Below are 20,104 nucleotides of genomic sequence, written 5' to 3'. Positions count from 1 at the left end.
GTCTGCTTCACCAAGCCACTAAATTCAACCTAAAGAAACTAAAATGGAGAGGACAAATGTTGGAACAAATTCTTCGTGCCGCAATGGCTAGAAAATCCGAGTTAGGGATGCAAAAAAAGGAGGACCTTGTAAAAAATTGGGAGCTACTGGTCCTGGACATTCTTCACAAATTTCCTGCAACCTCAGGTGTACGGAGTAAGTCCACCGCTAAAAAGGAGCCCTGGTTTTCCAACGAACTGAGAACAAAGAAAAGGAGAGTAGCAAATGTTGTCCGTCACCTTGCGTGGAATAAAAAGCTGGGGTTACGAACAAACAAAGGGGTTCTGACAGAAGCCAGAAGTACCTACAGGAAGGCTTTATACATTGCAAAATCAGCCTACAAGGAGAAGTTATGGAATAGATTGTTAAGTGCCACAAAACAACCCAATAGTCGTGAATTTTGGGGCATTATCAACGACCTAAATAAAGGACAAAAACTCTTTCAGGAAGCGGGAGTAGGAGCCGACGCTTGGTCTCAACATGTGCAATCCCTTTACTGCACAAGAACAGTAGGTCTTCCAAATAATACACAGGTAACAAATACAGCAGAGAATGGTCAGTTGGAAATCTACAACACAGGCTCAGGAGGACCGGGGATAAAGGACTGCGCGAAAGAGGAAATGATAGTCCCAGAATTGACAACTAGAGTGGAACTGTGTAAAATCATTATTAGGCTAAATGCTGAAGGAGCACCAGGTCCGAATGGTCTGCCCAATGCCATTTTTAAACATGACCCGGCATTTTGGGCAGAATACCTGACACCATTGTTTAACCAAATCTATCGTGACATACAGGTTCCTGCATCATGGAAGGGGAACGTGATTCACCCAATATTTAAACAAGGTGACCATGGCAACCCAACAAATTACCGACTTATATCATTGATAGATGTGGAAGCCAAGCTCTATGCCTCTTGTATCCTCCTTAAGCTGCAAGATTGGATAGAAGAATCTCAGAGAATCCCCTGGTTCCAGACGGGATTTAGGAGGGACATGGGGACAATCACCAACTGAACTTGCCTGTCAGTATTAATGGACAGAATAGCAAAAAGGGGCGCACGAATATACGCCTGTTTTGTTGACATCAAATCTGCATTTGACAGAGTAAATCGAGAGCGCCTATGGGAAAAATTGCAGCTTTGGGGGACGCCTTTAAAATTAATACAGGCAATAAAAGCTTTGCACGAAGATACATGGGCAAAGGTTAAATTGGGAGACGGAGCGTATACAACGAGGAACATACCAACATTCCAGGGCCTAAAACAAGGCTGTGTTCTAGCGCCTACCCTTTTTAATCTATTCCTTTCTGATCTCGCAACAGTGTTGGACACAGATGAGGTGCATCCACCTTCATTGGCAAACCGGCGAATTCCCTGTCTGCAATATGCAGATGACATTGTCCTGTTGAGTAAAACTCCAGTGGGTTTACAAAGAGCTTTAAACATCTTAGCAGAGTACCTAAGACAAGAAGGATTGGACTTAAACAAAGAAAAAACAAAAGTAGCACGTTTAGTGGACCCAAAAAAACAAAGTTACACATGGTCATTTAACGAGACAAAGGTGAACGAACAAGGCTCGTATAAATATCTTGGAGTAACAATATCCCAGGGAGCAAAACTAACGGAGCACAAAACTGCAATTCGAGCAAAAGCACAAAAACTAATCTTTGCGTACCGATTGCTAAAAGCAAAAATGAATTGCCCAAATTACAGTCACCTCCAGAAGGTCATGTCAGCACAAATATTACCATCATTATCTTACGGTCTTGTCACCTGGTGTGGCAAGGGAGTAGACCTGCTCAACGAGCTCCAAACAAAAATTTATAAAGCAGTTTTTAACCTCCCTAAGAGTGCTTCAGCTCCGCAAGTAAAGCTGGAATTCGGTCTACAAAACCAGAAATATAGCAGCATGAGCGGCTTCATAAAACTGTGTCACAAATTAAGATCTGCAGATCCGGATTCGATGGATTGGTTAAACTGGGAAGCCATAAAAAATCAAGGAGCAACTGGAATCCCTTGTCCTTGGGGAAAATACCTGAAAACGTGCATGAAAGAGCTGGGGCTGGAAGGAATTTGGGAATCTGTGACGGACAAAGCAACAATAAGTAGACTAGCCAATAAGGCAGCAAGGTCGAAATCTTTTCAAGAGGACAAAGCGTTACTGCTCAAGCGGTGACATGGTTGGACCATAATCAACTCCTTCACAGCTGGTCGACCACACGCATATTTAACCTCGCATTTTAATGTGCACATAAAAAGAGCCTTTACAGCCTACAGGATGGTTATGCACAGTTCGAAAGACTTAGCACCTTCTTGGAAAGAGAAACACCAGACCGAGAGCTTCAGACTTTGTGGCTACAAAACGGAATCATTAGCCCATTTTTTGTGCGTTTGTCCGGCTCTCCTGGTGCAACATCGAAGATTATTGAAACAGATCTGTAAAGAGTTAAAAATCCGCACCTGTAGGCAAGCGGTAACTTGCTGGCTAGGAGGGAGTTCAATCATTTTAGCATGCCGGGGAACAAAATTCCTGGCAGAAGTGAATAAATGCCAGAGTCTTGTGGAACAAGGACATGATGAAATAAGCGGTGTAATAACTCTGCCCTGATCCCTAAGACCGGTAAACCCCGCATTACTATGTACCAAACATTCTGACCTCTTAATGCCGGTGGGAGCTTACCTGAGGAACCTTGTTTTAAAATTGTGTAATCATTTTAACAATGGAAGAGTTCAATCTTCTTTTTAGTAGCATTTATTTTTCGTATCACAATATTGACATGTGGAAATTGTAATGATTTTAATTAATTATGCAATAAACCTCTTTGACACTTTGTCACTAATCAATTACGATTGGACTTTTTATTCAGCTGTTCGATGTATTTATTCCTTTGGCTTTTGAATCTTTGATTAAATCTATGATATGATTTGTACCCTTTGAATTTTTAATATTTGCATATATAAAATAATCTTTTGATATAAATATTTCCCGTGTTGCTGCATTTTCATTTGATTGTTTGTTTCATGTCTCACTATAAGGTTGTTTGAGATAAATCATGCACAGATCCCAATGTGGTTAAGTCAGATAAATTGGTATTTGTAATTTTTCAATCTGACCTCTGTAAATTGTTCATTTGTTCAAAACAAATTCCCTTGCCAGTATTTTTTAATTTACATTATCTGCCCGAGCCCGCAAGGGTATATTGGGTCATCCACCATTTTTAAATTTCTTGTTCCGGGTCAAACTCTTATGAAGAAAAATAAGACCCATCCCCCAGATTTGAGCTTCGGTCGGCCCCACCTCAAACAACCAACTCAGATTAGGCACTGGTCTTTCTCAAATTTTTTATAGCAACCATTCTTTCCTGTAAGTAAATGTTACAATTATAACTGTCCTTTCAACATCACATTCTCTACTGCTTGCAGCTATCAGCGCTGGGATGCCCTAGGGTTGCCATGTGCTTAATAAATGTATTTTTCATTTCATTTAATCTCTTAGGCCTTAGCTAAAACATTCAATAGCAGAATGAACCCTACACATTGTTCCCCAGGAAAAACAAATATTATGCCGAGGGCTATACCGGTTGTTGAAGGCCCCAAACCTGTGGCTTAAGCCTATAATGATGTTGCGGGTCTTTAACAACAGGTATAGTCAGAGGCAGAAAGGCTATGAGGATGTTCGACATTCCACCTATTAAGTGTAGAATGTTCTTAATTAAAAAGAGAGAAACAGAAAGACAATCATTGGAATGTTTGAGAAGAAGGCTAATAGCAGCCATTATAACCCCAGAGCCACTACATAATCTCCAAAGGAGCTCTCAACATTCCAGTGTTCTCATTAAACTTATCACCCTCCATCATGATGTTTCAGCGATGTCAGCCTTCAGATGTGCCAATGAGGCGAAACCCTTCAGACTTACATAAACCCTGCTACCACGCCCTGCTCACCAAACCCCCTTAATTTAGGTAAAGACCCAGTTCCAACCCCAACCAGTCACTAGCAGAAGAGACAAAACCTGTGCTTTGGTGGCTAGAGTATAAAGGCACGGGGGAGAAGGAAGATGATGCCTTGCAGTGTTAAAGATGTTTTCCTCAATAGGCCCGTGCTGTGGTTTAGAGTACAGGGAGATCTGCCTGAGAATTGTGGGTGCAAATGAATAGCCATTTTAAAATACTCTTCTCCCTTGGTCTTCCTCCGATGGAGGAGAATTAACAAATATCCCTCAGGCTAATTCTGGAAATCTATGACTGGAGTGCTGGTGTTTTGAAAATGCCAATACCCAGATACCTCCATGAAATTTTGGGGAGTTGTATTCGTATGGTTGCCCTGAAAACATTGTTGCTTTTTTCTTTTTGGGAGCAACCCTTATCAAACCCCTCCATGATTTGTGGCTTTGGGTGGCAAATTTTGCAGCCAAAAATAGCAAAATGTGCGACTCATTTGGGTTGGACAAAATATGTGCCTGTCACAAAAATACTGCAGACTTGTGCTCTCACATGTCCTGCAGGGTCTGTAGGGGGCACACTTAGGTGTGAGACGGCCTGCAGGCTAATTACTCAGGAGGGGGCATGGTGCATTTCAAAGGCAGGCGACAGAGGAATGTATCACCTCTGCTGCCTGCCTTTTGCTTACCCTCCCTTTAATGGCTGAGTGTAAGCACAGAGCCAGTAAAGAGAGTATGTGAATGCCAGTTTTTTTTAACATATTTTGATGGCACTTTTGTAAAAATCACTGCATTTTTACAAATGTGACGATTCACTCTTTTTGCAATCGCTAAATCCTGTGGGGTCTGCCTTATATGTATTTCTCTGGCTGGAATGTTCCCACAACTATTTTTGAGTACCCACTAACATATGTGTTTTTTTATATGTTCCATTCATTTTCCTTGATTAGCCACCCTTCCACGTCAGCTTTCCCACATATAACCCTAAATATAATATGATAGAAATTCTGCCATATTGATCCTACTCACAGATTGCTTGCAATCATAGGTGCACTTTACTCTATTTGAAACAAAGGGGTCTATTATAATGTCGATCCGCCCGACATTATCTCCTGTCCCCCTCCCATTTCCCCTGCCATATTATGATGGTGGGGCTATCGCAGCAGACAGAAAGTCCATCCGTCACTTTTCTGCGCGGTCGACGAGTCGACCGGGCGGAAAAGGGTTGAATATGGTGGCGGTGTCTGCTAGACACCGCCATCCATATTACAATGCATGTGGGAAGCAGCCTGGCATGTGATTTCCGCAACAGGTCCTCAGGATGTTGGGGGGATGGGTGGGGGCATATTGTGGGTACCTATGGTACCTCCCTGCTTGTGCATAAGTGCCTGCTACGATGTGCATGCAAATGCACAAATGCGTTTTTGCATTGCAGCGGATGCTGCTGAGAGCACTGCCCACTGCAATGTAAAAAATTCGGTATGTGCCAGCCGGTGTGGCGGGTGTATCTTAATTGTGTATGCGGGACTGCCGCACACTTAAGCAGGCTGTCCCATTTCACAATGCGAAGGCGGGCGTACAAAGTCGTAATAGACCCCAAAATGTCAATAATACCATCATTTATTGCTAAACTTTAGGAGATGTTACAATCGGAACCAGATTTCAAATGTATCTTTTCTCAACAAAAAAATCGCTGGTCTCATATTAGCATTCCAAGGTCATTAAACTCATAATATCACTATCAAGTAAAAAAGTAATCAGCTAAAAATCAGCAAATAAACCAAATTGGTCTGAAGGCCTTATCAGTGCATATAAATCCTCTCTTGAATAGTCCCCTTTTGTGTACGAAGAGGTGAAGAACCTTTGGAAATCCTCCAGTTTATCCTTCTCCCTTATTAAGGTTGTCCTACTTGCTGTTACAATTTCCTTAATACATTCTCTCTCTTTTGACTTGAGTAGCCTCAAGGGTCTCGAACTATGTTCCTTTCACAGCCCAATGCATTGTCAATGAAAAGCTCATATAGAACTATAATTTTCATGCCCGAAAAGAGGACTATATTTAAAAGGCTGTGGGCAAGCCTCAGGTAGTACCATCTGAAGACAGGTGGAGGAGACATTGTGATATAGATGTGAATCATTGGGCTACTGTGCTACTGATGGACTGGCTGGCCCAGTGGCATGGTTTTGGCCTACGTGAATGGTGTTGTCTCATTCACAGTGCGAGATATTTTTAAGAGTAAAGAGCTAAATGCTCTTTATTGACTTTGGGACAGATTCTTAGTTGGGCAGAAAGGGTACTCCATCACCAAAGCAACAGAGAACTCTCTCTGCCAAACTGAAGGTCCACCCAACTTATTTAGAGATGAGTGGACCTTCATTATATTGACAATGGAGACTACTCCGTCACCATCATGCCCGATAGAGTAAGTGCCGTCGGCGGTTTGCCCACCTGATTAGAGTGGATGCCACTTCACTCAAAATTAGACTCTACTTTACTAACACCACAGGCACTCTTGTCTTCAGCCATTCTGAACCCTTCTGATGCAAAAGAGAGTCTTTTGTAGCAAAGGCTACTTGCCTGCTATAAGGCCTTGTGCAAATTTACACCTGACACAATTTAAAACATTAATATTTAGGGTCTGAAGTTTGCATCGCTTGATTTCCATTGATAGTTGTTGAGTGGTTTGTGGGTAGCTCATCACCATACAACACCTTCTATATGCGGGATGGCGGTTCGTATTTCTTGGGGACTAATGTGAAGTGCAAAATACATTAAAAAACCATGCTCATCATGGGGGAGGTGGTGTAGAGATGGAGCAAAAGCTCATCCACTTAAGTGTATACCTTTGTCATCATTGTTACTTTGATAATGGGCCATGGTATGTATATGTCAAAAATATTGAAAATAATCTTCCTCTGCTCAATTCAGTTACAGTTTTGTGTAGGGTTATAATTAATTACTGTACTACAATTACATGAGTCTACATAACAAAGAGTAGTCCTGTAACAGCAACATGCACACCACTGACATAAAAACAGATATGTAGATTTAAACACACAACATTGAGGTGTTCACTGCTTCAGGAAATTCAATAGAAACACCCAGAACATGAGTGCTAATTGCCATATCTTTGAAGGTTTTGTAGCCAATTAGAGATATTCCAAAGCCATAAAATAAACCATAAAGAGCGGTATGCTTTTGGAAATCCTGGGTCCTAATGCAATTCTCTCCATGGGAGTTACTGCTATAAATTGGTTTCCCTGATAGGAATATGCATCCGTAATCCTCATGTGACTCTTTGAGTGAAAAAAAATTACCTTGAGTGTCTTTTTGGGTGCAATATATATACATATGTTATAAGAAAGGCAAGAATAAGGGGAGTTCTCACCTCTCAGTACATCTTCACATCTGTCCTCTGGTTTCCTCCTCCCCTTGAGCTGCAGAGCTGTGTATCCCTCCTCGTCCTCTGGTTTTCTACTCCCCTTGAACTGCAGAGGTGTGTATCCCTCCTCGTCCTCTGGTTTCCTCCTCCCCATGAGCTGCAGAGTGGTGTATCCCTCCTTGTCTTCCATAGTTGAATTTATAAACCTGGACTTCTGAACAATGGGTCTGAGCTTTGAATGGTTTCCCTGCAGCTGCTTGGCTGATTCACTGCTCTCTAAACCGTGCAAAAGAACTACAAAACCACCAGCCCTCAGATAGAAGGTGTCACATGGTGACGAGCTGCCCACAGACCACTGAACAACTATCGAAGGAACTCACGCAATGGACTTTTCACACCTTGAATCTTCATGTTTTATGTTATGTCTGGTGTAAAATTGCAATAGGCCTGACCAAAGGCGAGTAGCCTTGGCTACACAAGACTCCCTTTTATATCAGAAGGGTTCAAAATGGCAAGAGTGCCTGCAGTGTGAGTAAGGCAGAGCCTGATTTCGCAATTAAAGGCAAATTAAACTCCTTTGATTTCAGATTGAAATGGAAAATTCAGAGCAGAATCCCACAGTTCATGTTCCTCCAACGACACTGATTAATGACTCCTTCCAGAAATCAGACGGTTTCTGTTAGCACTATATTGTACATAATGTCCTCAGCAGTTTTTTGCTGGTCTACTGCTACTCTGTTGCTCTTTTACAAGATTTCACTTAAACATAAATTCACCTGTATAAAACAAAGATTGAAGGCCTGTGATTATCAGCAGAACATGTTGCATTTTCACTTCAAAAGCCATAACATCTTCTAACGCTTGTCAATACATATTGAGTGGGAGAAACATCCATTACTACGCAGGCATTTCAATGCAATGCCTTTACAATACAGCAAATACAACGCAAATTCCATTGCAACCCATGCCCTTACAACACTGACAAGCACCTTCCTTGAGATAAGCACCCATCGGTGTTAGATTGCTAAATTACATTGTAATAGTACATGCATTGTACTGGCTTGCATTGTAATAGCATATGTTGTAATGGAAGTTGCAGTTGTAAAAAACCACGTTGTAAAAGTATGTACTGTAATAGTTTGCGTTGTAGCATCATACATCCATTGAGTGGAAATGGAAAACAATAAAAATTTCGTTAGGGGCTTCCATTTTCAACATTTTGAGTGCTATCATGGGAAAGTGAAATGCAGTCCGGGTAAGAAAATATGAGAACCTGCATCTACATCTGTACACAAGGACAGTGATGTTAGCGTGTTCTTTGTACTGCCCTTAGCCACACACACATTTATTTGGTTTCGAATTCTGTAAGAATGGATTCACTAATAAACATTTGTCTGATTTTCTGTACTTCCACTTCTTATCATTAGGGTATACCTAGTCTAACCCACACTTTGCCCTAGAGTTACTAATGTTTTGCATGGTGCACAGACATAATATAGAGTTTTTAATATCGACCTACATTAATATCGAGTTTTAAATATCGTGGGGACAGAATATCGACGAGAAGTAACAAAGAGATGGATGGAGGGTCCCAGGGAATCTTTAGTGACCACACAGTTATAGCCTCCTGAACATAAGTTCAACTAAACAACAAAATAACTATGGGTCAAAATGGGGATGTGTCTTTTAAGAAGTGTGTCTGGGTGAATGAATGAATGTGTGTTGAACAAATCGTTTGAACAGCACACAACAATGTATCGCACTAGATGGGAAGATATCCATCAGTTTATTGTCCTTTGCCGCCCTGTCATCATTTGAAACCTTTCCCAAAATGTGGAAACAAAGTTGTTGCCACTTCAACAAGGAAAAGGTGGTGCGCAGTAACTGGGATATTGCTAGATAAACTGAAGAGCAGTGCAAGATAAGAGTTTGTGAAAATCAAAAAGAAAGGAGAAAAGGGGCTCTATGTTTAAAATTGGATAATGAACGCTAGGGAACTTTATTCTGGTGCCGTTCACTTCCAAGGTTAAAAAATTCAGTGCAAAACTATCAGTGAGTAACCCTAATAATCACTGATTCATATCATTGTGGTCGACATGTTTCTGCGGTCTATAGATCAATAAGTATCATCCGCTTCATCAGGACCTAAAGTATATGCTACTGCTCAAAGTGCGTTAAAAGGAATTTGATACAGATATCACCTGATCAAACCTAGTGATCCTCCTAAGTATGTGGGGGGAAGTCCAGGAAAGACGTCATCAAGACACAGACAACACAAATAAAAAGACACATACAAAGATAAAAACGACATTTACATGGTTAGTGTGAGTCATTTTACATTATACATTTCTGTCTCATGATATGGCATAACTGTAAGAATAGTTACCAAACTCATGATATGGCATTCCTGTTAGGCTAGTTACCAATCATATACATTCCTCTCGCTCACCTTTAGGGTTAGAGGAACGTGCCACTCCTCGCCTGGCTACAGCTCAGGAAGATAGTGCACCGCTCTAAAATATAGAGGAGATGAGACCTGTAAAGTCAAGAAACCACTGCGAGAGCCAGACACGCCGGCACCACATCGAGTTTACTGTAGATATCCGTCCGAGTTTAAGGAAAAGAGCAAACCCCTCCGTAATTGTTGGGTTTTGATCTTGTATTGTTGATATCGAGTTTAACTCTATATGTAGTAAACATCAGATACATCTGTCATGATTTGTTATGAAAATAAACATAGTGTAGTTTTTAGGGGTTGTTTCCTTATGTTGTGATCTAGTGTTGTTAAGTTCTAGTATATCCAAGTGTCAACATAAGAGACCACACATACCGCCACACCAGCTGTGTTAACTAGTAGCATCACAGTATTCTTGCATAGAGCTCATGTTACCGGTATTACAAACACGAACAAATATGCAATGTTTAGGCAACTCGCCGTAACGGATATTCGCTGTGCAAATATCTCGCTTGTGACTGGTAGTGAGCGCCTCGGATGTCAAATGCCGGTACTTATGAGCCCCAAGGGTTCGCTCATCACCCGCGTGCTGCGCCCCTGTCCCACCGGGCTCGCTTAAAATCCGTGTGCGGCGCTCCCGCTTCAACGGGCGCCCATCGCGCAACACAACATGGCAATGTCAGACACGCATGCACTCAAGGGCTTACCTGCCCGTCGGTACACTCGGCAGCCGTCTGTGCTGCTGGGGAGGTATCGAAACCGGTGAGGCCGAATTACTTGTTTACTAGAAGTCGCGACTCAAACGTCATTATCATGCGACTAAGCATACCGGGAACTGTAGTTCCTTTTAGTTGCTGTTGATGCCCCGCGATACCGGATGACATAGTGTGTTGGAAAGCGAGTGAAGATGAACTTTAAGGATTAACAAGCTATTTAGGTTATTCGTATTTCGAGAAAGAAATACCCTACATGATTTTAAATGTGTGATATGTGGTTTGAGAGTAAACCTACAAACGGAAACCAAAAACAGATCACCAGATGAATGGGTGAGTAAGTGTTAATGATCCCATCAGGGTCACTTTCATCAGAGATTGCTAAATGTAGGTGCAAGGCAAGTACAAATGCTGAAAATAATTTACAGAACCCAACAAGTGAAATTAGAGAGACATCCAAGGGATGTCCTCATTCAGGCCAGCCTTATCCGAGTTCAATTTATACACCCATTTCTGCTCAATCCTGAAGAGGTGTTTGGAGACATCTGCAATATGAGAAGGAATGTATGGTTGCTCCAATACTGTCCAATGAAACTCTGTAGGTTTGTGGTTAACTTCCAGAAAGTGATTTGCAAGCCGAGTTGCCTGCTTTTAACAACGGATGCTGCTCTTATGCTAGGAGATCCTTGTTTGTACTTTTCTCGTTGTCATTCCTACGTATCTGAGGGAACAGGGGCAGGTAATTAAGTATATTAGGTTACTGCTATTACAGTTCGTGAAACGCCTTTGTTCCCATGCTCTGCTTGTTCCAATATTGATGCTGGTGGATTTGCGAGTTTGCGGACATGGATCTCCGTAGGGTATTTCTTTCTCGAAATACGAATAACCTTAATAGCACATACTTAGGAGGATCACCAGGTTTGATCAGGTGATATCTGTATCAAATTCCTTTTAACGCACTATGAGCAGTAGCATATACTTTAGGTCCTGATGAAGCGGATGATACTTATTGATCTATAGACCGCAGAAACATGTCGACCACAATGATATGAATCAAGTGATTATTAGGGTTACTCACTGATAGTTTTGCACTGAATTTTTTAACCTTGGAAGTGAACGGCACCAGAATAAAGTTCCCTAGCGTTCATTATCCAATTTTAAACATAGAGCACCACCTTTTCTCCTTTCTTTTTGATTTTCACAAACTCTTTTCTTGCACTGCTCTTCAGTTTATCTAGCAATATCCCAGTTACCGCGCACCACCTTTTCCTTGTTGAAGTGGCAACAACTTTGCTTCCACATTTTGGGAAAGGTTTCAAATGATGAGAGGGCAGCAAAGGATGATAAACTGATGGATATCTTCCCATCTAGTGCGATACATTGTTGTGTGCTGTTCAAACGATTTGTTCAACACACATTCATTCATTCACCCAGACACACTTCTTAAAAGACACATCCCTATTTTGACCCATAGTTATTTTGTTGTTTAGTTGACAGACTATCCACATCAAGAATATCGATGACCAGAATATCGACCTGAAGGTAAGACATATCATTTATAATTATATTGAAGTTAGTAATATCGATAGCAAAAATATCGATGTTACTAATGTTTATATTAGTGTTATGTATTTTAGAATGTGTTTTATATGTATGTTTTCTATATTTTTTGTTAAGTATTGTACTGTTTTTTTTAATATATGTATACATTTTTTAGAAGTTAGTCATTTAAAAGAAAAGGTAAATTATGCACTTTAGTACCGTAGTGGGTTGTGGGTTTATAGGGAAATAGGGTAGGCAGCAATTTTAATTTAATAGTAAATTAAATAATAATTTTAGCAATTATTGATTATTTTTAATCAAATTTTGCGTTTTTGTTCTGTAGCAGGTTGTGGGTTTTAGAGGAATAGGGTGGGAAGTCATTTAATTTAACTATGTAAATATAAATTTTTCTTTACTGGTAGTAATAAGTAATTTATTTTTAATTAATTAATAATTGGTAATCAAGTTTTATTAATTGATTAATTGATAAATATATTAATTGTATTAATGTATTATTGGAACAGGTTGTCGGTTTATAGGGGAATAGGGTGGGAAGTAATTTAATTGTAATTAAGTAATTAAGAAGTTTGTTTTTTGGTGTTGATAATTAATTTATTGGTAATTAATTAATAATTGGTAATTAATGTGTATTAATTATTATTCATTGGTATTGATAATTAATGTGTTATTTAATTATTATTTGGTAATTCATTTTTATTAATTTATTAATTGATCACATTTTATGTGGAGTGTTTTGTTTGTGTAAAATTAATATTTTGGTCCTCATTTGCCTCGTTTCCACCGTTCTTGAAATTATGCCAACCCTTATGGAGGGATCTCCACTCCCAGGGTTTACCCCCAACCCCCGCTACCCATCTTTTCTTGCCCAACTCTGGAATACCTCCCAAGCACTAACTCGCTCTGTCCCCTTCAGAATTTAAAGATTTCCCACCTTTGTCCGGAAGTGACTTAACTAAAGTCTCTAAACTAATATCTGGGCCATTTGAAAATACCTCACCCACCGGTGATGCTGCTGCCTCGCCCATCTCCACAGATAACACTTGAAAATGATTTGGGCTTAGCTGTGCGGATCAAACTCCAAAATTGAAAAAACTCTCATCGCTTCCCCGCCATTTTTCCTTTGCTTTTGTTAATTATATTGGAGCTCAACTTCCGTCATCATAGGGTTACTCCTTAAAACCAAAGTTTTCGGAAGTACTTTGAAATAAGTCCTGAGACATGGGGTCACCTTTACCTTATGCTCCAAAGAGCCCCCCTTCCCAATTTTTTATGTACTGTGTTCTCCTTACTTGACAGTCCACCCCGAGACATCACCTCCTTCCTTCTCACCCCTTATTCCTTTACGCACTTAGGTGGGAAATCCACCAACTTGGGGAATTCCACCATGCCCCCTCTCACCACACTTCTCAAAGTGTATCTTGAAATTCCTCTAGAGCTGCTCCAGACAGTCTCACCAGCACTGCAGCCCCTCTCCATCCTCTCAACTTTCTTTTTACTTTTATCAGACCTCTGGCTCTTACCATTTACTTCCTGCTCCTGAGACGGTTGAGAAAAGGGGTGTCACTGTACCTCTGCTGCTTCCAAAATTGGGGACTGGTCCACACTGTTTATACCAACGCTCTCCTCCCTGCCCTTGCTCTTCCTGCTGCTTCCTCCTCTGCTCCCCCGGAAGAGAACCCTAAGGCAGCACAAAATGTGCCGGGCTTCAGCTACAGGCTCCCAGCCTCGGCACAGAGCTAAAAAACATGTAAGTTCTGCTGAAGTAATATCCTAACTTCTATGCTTTTGAACAAAAACTCCACTGCACGCCTCTGGAACACCCGCAACCCACCGCTAGCCGGCCGCCATGTTTCCCCCACTTGTTTCTGTATTTCCCACATTGTTGGGTCCTATGCGGAGTGGGTTGTGTGTTTATTGGGTAATAGGGTAGGATGTAATTTAATGATATTAAAGTAATTCTTTATTTTTTATTTATTGGTATGTATATTTTATGATTTATTGGTAACGTATTAATAAATCATTATTTAATTACACAAATTATTTAATTTATAAGTATGTTATTTTTAACCCCTACGCTATCCAACGCTTTCCCTACTGTTGCACTCTTTAGAGTGGGAATAGTAATTTTTACCCCTACGCTATTCACTACTTTTCCTACTGTTGCACTCACTGGAGTGGAAATAGTAACTTTTACCGCTACGCTATCCAACCCTTTCCCTACTGTTGCACTCACTGGAGTGGGAATAGTAATTTTTACCCCTACACTATCCAACACTTTCCCTACTTCTGAACTGTTTGGAGTGGGAATAGTAATTTAATTTTACCCCTGTGCTATCCAACACTCTCCCTACTGTTGCACTTTCTGGAGTTGGAATAGTATTTTTTACCCATACTCTATCAAACACTTTTCCCACTGTTGCACTCTGTGGAGTAAGTATATATTATTTTATATATGTACATGTTTATTTTATTTTAACATTATATGTATTAGTTATTATTTTTCAAAATGTTATAATATTTTTAATTATATCTATTATATACTTTATTTTACATTATTTTTTAACATTTAAAAAAAAACCGATATTTTTTACTACTATATTTTTGACATTGATATTTTCTTTCGCTACTTTTTGTACTTATCATGTGGAAGGTAGGATGTCGATAATCTTGACTACGATATTTTTGCGTGAATATTTTGCTACCTCGATATTCGGTCCGTCAATATTTTGTCAGTGATCCGCTTTGCACTGCTTTGCGTCTATGAGCATTTTAGAAGGTGACAGGTGGACATTTCTAGGCAACCATCCATGGGCTTTGACATAAATTCATATCTAAAACATTCATAGACACTGTTTTAACTTTTCCTTGTTTTTAATACTTGACTTGTGTACTGCAGTGTACAGATCACATAGAAGCCACCTATCCGTTGCTACATCGAAACCCAGAAAAAGGCAATGCTATTAACCTCTTCTTCAGTGAAAAAATACAGATGATCTTGCATCACATTGGCAGCGCCAAGTCTGCTTCACCTTTCCACACCGACCCCTCTGTGTACAATCATTCTTCAAACCTCTAGCTCTCACAGATCTTGTCAACCTTAAAGCACCTTCTTATGAAGACCATGTCTTGCCCTCTTCATGAAATCTGTCTCACACCACTAATCACCATTGTCAAAAGTCTCAGTAATTGAGAGGGAAGAACTTGCCATTTTTAGGCATTGAGAAAATAAAAACATTTAGGGGTGATTAGTATAGCGGGCGGATTGCCACCGCCCGTATGGCGGTGGCGTTCCGCCCGCCAAACTTCACCGCCCCCCACATTAAGATGGCAAGGGGGACCCCGGTGGATGGGAATACCGTCTGCCGGTTTTCCACCGGTAGGCAATCCGCCTGATTTCCTACTGGGCGGAAAAGCACAGCAATATGGTGGCGGTGCCTTGCAGGTACAGCTATCCATATTACTATGATGACAGAGAAGTGCCTTTCCATGGCAGTGACTTCGCCATGGAAAGGCATGGGGTTTTTCCTTTGGGGTCCCATTGCAGGCCCCCAAGGTGTTGGGGGTGGGGCTGCACATGGGGGTACCTATGGTACCCCCTGCATTGGCATTCAGAATGTGGCAGGCACCGCACAGTGCCTGCCAGGTTGTGCATGCAAATGCGAGACATGCATATATTGCATTGTGGAGGGTGCTGCTTCCAGCACCGCCCGCTACAATGCAATGTAGGCGGAATGCCACCACTACCGTGGCAGTGGCATTCTAATTGCCGGTGCGGTATCACCGCACCACTGGCGGCTGGTCCCAGCACCACTACCGCCCGCCATCCTAATAGGCCCCTAAGTTTGAAGCACTATAAGTAAGGTTTGCACTTACCTTGAGCTTTGAAGGAATTGTTTATAAAGAATGGTTTGGATTCCATCTTTTAAGAATTAAAATATGGGCAATCGTACTTTAGCAGTTTAACGGAATGGAATTAGGAATTGTAAGACAGATTGTCAGTCTTAGTTGGTATCTCATTCAGAAAAGGATGGTATACAAGATGAGTTCATTGTTAATAAAAGTAAATATGTGGGAAGTAACTTTGGGAACATTATCTGAGGAACTGTGGAAGTGAAATTGAGAAGATCGGGACTTGGTAAATGTTATAAAACCTTCTCATCCTGATAAAGTTGACCTGTTAGTCAAGTCATTGTCTACATTGAAAAAAGGGCTGTCTCCAGGCAGAGGTATTTTGTTGAAAGGAACTAGACTGGGTCCTCTGCTATCTCTGAAGGGTAGACTTTTGACTCAAGCTCACCTTGGTTATAGTGAGTCAAGGCCAGAGTTATTACATGCCAATTTTTGGTTGTTTGGTGTGGATATTTAAGTGGAAAGTTTGGTTAGACAGTGTTTAGAACGTAGAAATAGTGAGAATGAATTTTGACTCCTCGACAAGTACCCATGATTTACAGAAAGCTTCCTAATCATCCTTGGAAAGAAGTTGCAACTGTGATTGTTGGTCCATTAAAGGGAGAAGATCACACTACGTACTTAGTAGGTTTACTTGATTCATATTTAAGGTGGGTGGGGGTTGCATGTGTGCAGTAATTTTCTCCTTCTGGGGCCCTTCAGTTGTTTGAGTATGTTTTTGAAAGAGGGAGTTTCCCCAAATCTTTTCTTTCAGGCAATGGTCCGAAATTACGATCAACTGATATTGAAGAGTTTTATGATTCTGTGGTACTTGTCTGTAACATTATGGCACTAACCTGTTCTTTAGTTTTTAATTTTGGTAGTGCTATCCTGTTGGTGCAAGATGTTGTTTCCGAAGATACTTCCCTAAGCCACACAACCGCTGCCTCCTTCCAAATGAAAGTTAAAAACTTGGACAGTGCCAGTACGAAGGGGAAAGGGGAAGTGGATGAAAAGAATAGAAACCAGTGTTTACTGCAAGTCTGGGTCTGGTCGCCTCTTCATGTTTGCTATAGCATGGGACAGTGTGCAAAATAAAAGGGAGATGATAACTAATTGTATTTTGATAAAACTATAATACAGTTAGATGAAGTTGGGACTCTCAGTTAAACGATCAGTTTACAAGAGAAAATATCACCACTGTGCAGGTAGACAAACGATTGATGTTGAATTAGATTATTCAGGAGCTGTTCTTCACATAAATCATCACAATCACTAATCAATTATCAGTCAATAATGGGAGTTTGTTATGAGTTCAAGAGTTTTAGTAATCAAATCTTTTAGTATCTTGTTGGACTTGGCCCTTAAGGCAGGTTCACCCCTAATCTTTTTGCTTTTAATCTGTGATCTGTGTGGATGATTTTCTGGTCTGTGCGCACTTTTACTCTGTGTCCCAGAGTAAAGTGCGTGCATGTAGTTAGGCTGGCCTGCTCTCCCATAGGAATGCATGGGGAATGTCTGTGTCCCTAGTAGTTCCTGATGCGTGGGGAGTGCATGCTCAAATTTGGTATGTGCGAGTTCGTGGGAATGAATGCTTCGCAATGGTGTATGTGGCATGTGTGTGTCATGTGTAGAAATGCCATTTCGAGGACTTGGCATATTAATGTAAAATATGCCTGCCGTGTGATTGGCTGGAGCTGGCTGGTGAGCCTGGCTCCAGGAAGGCTGGATGGGTCTGCCGGGTGGTGAGTGTGAGATTAGCATGTGGATGGCTTGGGAGGAGTGCACCTGGTCCCTGATGGGCCTGGACTTTCCCCACACAATACTGGCTCCACCCCCTGTAGTGCGACTGATGTCCCTAGCCCTGCCAGTAAATAGAGAGGGTGGTTGAGGTAAACAGAGTACTTCAAAACCAGCTGCGACTGGTTTTCCCCCACCCTGCACCCATGAGACAAAGGGAATTTTCTGTATAAGAAGGGGCTGTGTCCCCATACAATTTGTCCTTGGTTCTGCTTGTGGATCCTTGCCAGAGGGGGCTGCTGCTGCTTGGGCCAGAAGGACCGCCACTTGGCTTGTCTCCCTGCCTGGAGACCCAGTGTGCTGGCTCTGGCCCTGCCTTGCCCCTCTGCCTGCCTCCAGACCTTGCTGGAGCTTTGCTGTGCCTGGAAGCGCTCTTATTTTGACTCATAGCGCTGGGGAGCGCTTTATTTTCCTTCTAGCGCTAAGCGCGCTTCTCTTGGCGCTTGAGAGCGCTGTGCGTTGTCCCTGAGCACTGGGGAGCGCTCGTTGTGCAGCCGGTGCCCACCCGGCATCTGCCCGTTTGGATTTGCCGTTTTGCGGCATAGCGAGTGCCTACCTCGCTTTATATTTATTTAAGGCCGGTGCCTACCCGGCATTGCCCCGTTTCTATTTACTTATTTTGAAGCCGGTGCCCACCCGGCATTGCCCCGTGATCACCGCCACAGCCCGGGACCGAGAGAGTGCAGCCGCTGACGTCACCCGGAGAGCCGCGCTGTGATTGGTTACAGCTGCCGGAGGCTCGCCGGGCGACTTGCACTGCGATTGGCTGCAAGGACCGGAGAAGCAGGAAGCAGCCTGCCGCGTCCTTGGAGGCTCCCGTGTGAGGAGAGGAGCCCCGCGCTGCTGCCGCCCGGAGACCTGGTGAGTGCTCGGTGGGGAGAGCGAGCGAGGGAAGGGAGGAGGGCGTCAGGGCACATTGTCGGTGCCCGCCCCTCCCCTTCCGTGTGCGGGCCGGGCCTGTGAGCGGCCCAAGTGAGTAGAGCCGCCGGAGGCTCTGGGGGCATTATCTGTTTCTGAGTCCCCCGTGAGGGACTCCAATGATCTTGGGGGCATTTCTGTTTACGAGCCTTGAGAGGCTCTGGGGCCAAGTGGTGTCCTGAGCCCAGCAAGGCTCCAACGACGGCCGCATTTGTTGACGGGCCTGCGAGGCTCGAGGGGGCAATTGTTTTACGAGCCCTGAGAGGCTCCTTGGCCACATTTATTCTTTGAGCCCACGAGGCTCCCGGCCACATCGATTCAGAGTCCTGAAGAGACTCTCTGGGGGCATATTCCTTGTTTAGAGCGCTGAAGCTCTAAATTGCGCATTTGCTTTGCGAGCCCCTGAGAGGCTCCTTGTCCACTTTGTTCTTGAGCCCACCTGGCTCCAACGTTTGCCCAGTTCTGATTTACAACTGTCCAGCACTTAGTGGACAGTTGCTACGTTTAGGCTTGTGGTTTGTGCTGCCTGCGCAGACCCCCTGACATTGAGACTCAGGGCATTCAGCCCCTTTAGAGGCCAGTTGGCTTGAGGGACATTTCGAGTGTTGTGCCATGTGCACCCTGCGCATTGTGATTTCTTTGCTATGTGATTCTTGCGCAAAAGTTCTAACCTGCACCTCTGAATGTGTTTAATACCTCATGTGCAATTGTTGATGTCCCACTTTATGTTTATCCCCTTTTGCTGACCTGCATAGAGGATTATTGATGTCCCATTTTATGTTTAGGTTTCCTTCCCTTTGCTAAGAGTGACATGCTTAGGTGATGGTATTCCTTCCTTAGGTCCTGATGATAAGGTCCTAGTTCCCTGCGTGATTTTCCTACAGTGTTTTAGGGTTGTGTAGGAGGTATTTACTCTTAACCGGTGATTACTGGTTGTGTGCTACATGTACTATTTTGGTGCTGATCATTATATGTGTATGTGCTAAGTGTATACCTACAAGTATTATTTTCTAACAAGTGCCTACCCCTGACAGTGGTCCATGTGGCCCTGTCCTGTACATAATTCCCTTGTAAATTCTGCCCGTGCCTCTGGCACATTGTAAAGTTTGTGTGTTATCTAATGTGTTTTTATTATAATACAAAGGCTATTTTTCATATATCCTTGTGTGGAGTTTCCTTTGTGGTGGGCCTTGGGTGTTGTTGCTGGGGTGCGTGCGCAAATACTTAACTCATACCGCCTCCAGGTTTAGCCTTGCTGCTTGCGCCACGTTACCTAGAGGATGAGCAGGGGTTATCTTGGCGTGTAACTCCCTTGCCCTGACTTAGAAATGACGATCCCTGACTGACTTTGGCGTGAGTCTTGGCCAGCCAGGGTCCCGTTTCTAACATATCTCATCTTAATTAAC

The 20,104-nt window shown here is 42.4% G+C and overlaps 1 protein-coding gene across 1 annotated transcript in view; it reads right to left on the bottom strand.

The window, feature by feature from the left end:
• Positions 1 to 7,551, bottom strand: part of LOC147668102 (killer cell lectin-like receptor subfamily B member 1A) — a 216,027-nt gene extending 208,476 nt beyond the window's left edge. Inside the window, exon 1 of the mRNA XM_086948781.1 lies at positions 7,368 to 7,551. Within this exon, the coding sequence (XP_086804907.1) occupies positions 7,368 to 7,551 (184 nt within the window). The remainder of the gene's footprint in view (positions 1 to 7,367) is intronic.
• Between the last annotated feature and the right edge of the window lie 12,553 nt (positions 7,552 to 20,104).

Source organism: Lissotriton vulgaris, unplaced genomic scaffold, assembly GCF_964263255.1.
Source record: "Lissotriton vulgaris unplaced genomic scaffold, aLisVul1.2 SCAFFOLD_504, whole genome shotgun sequence".
NCBI lineage: Eukaryota > Metazoa > Chordata > Amphibia > Caudata > Salamandridae > Lissotriton > Lissotriton vulgaris.
This window is presented reverse-complemented; position numbering and strand designations above follow the sequence as displayed.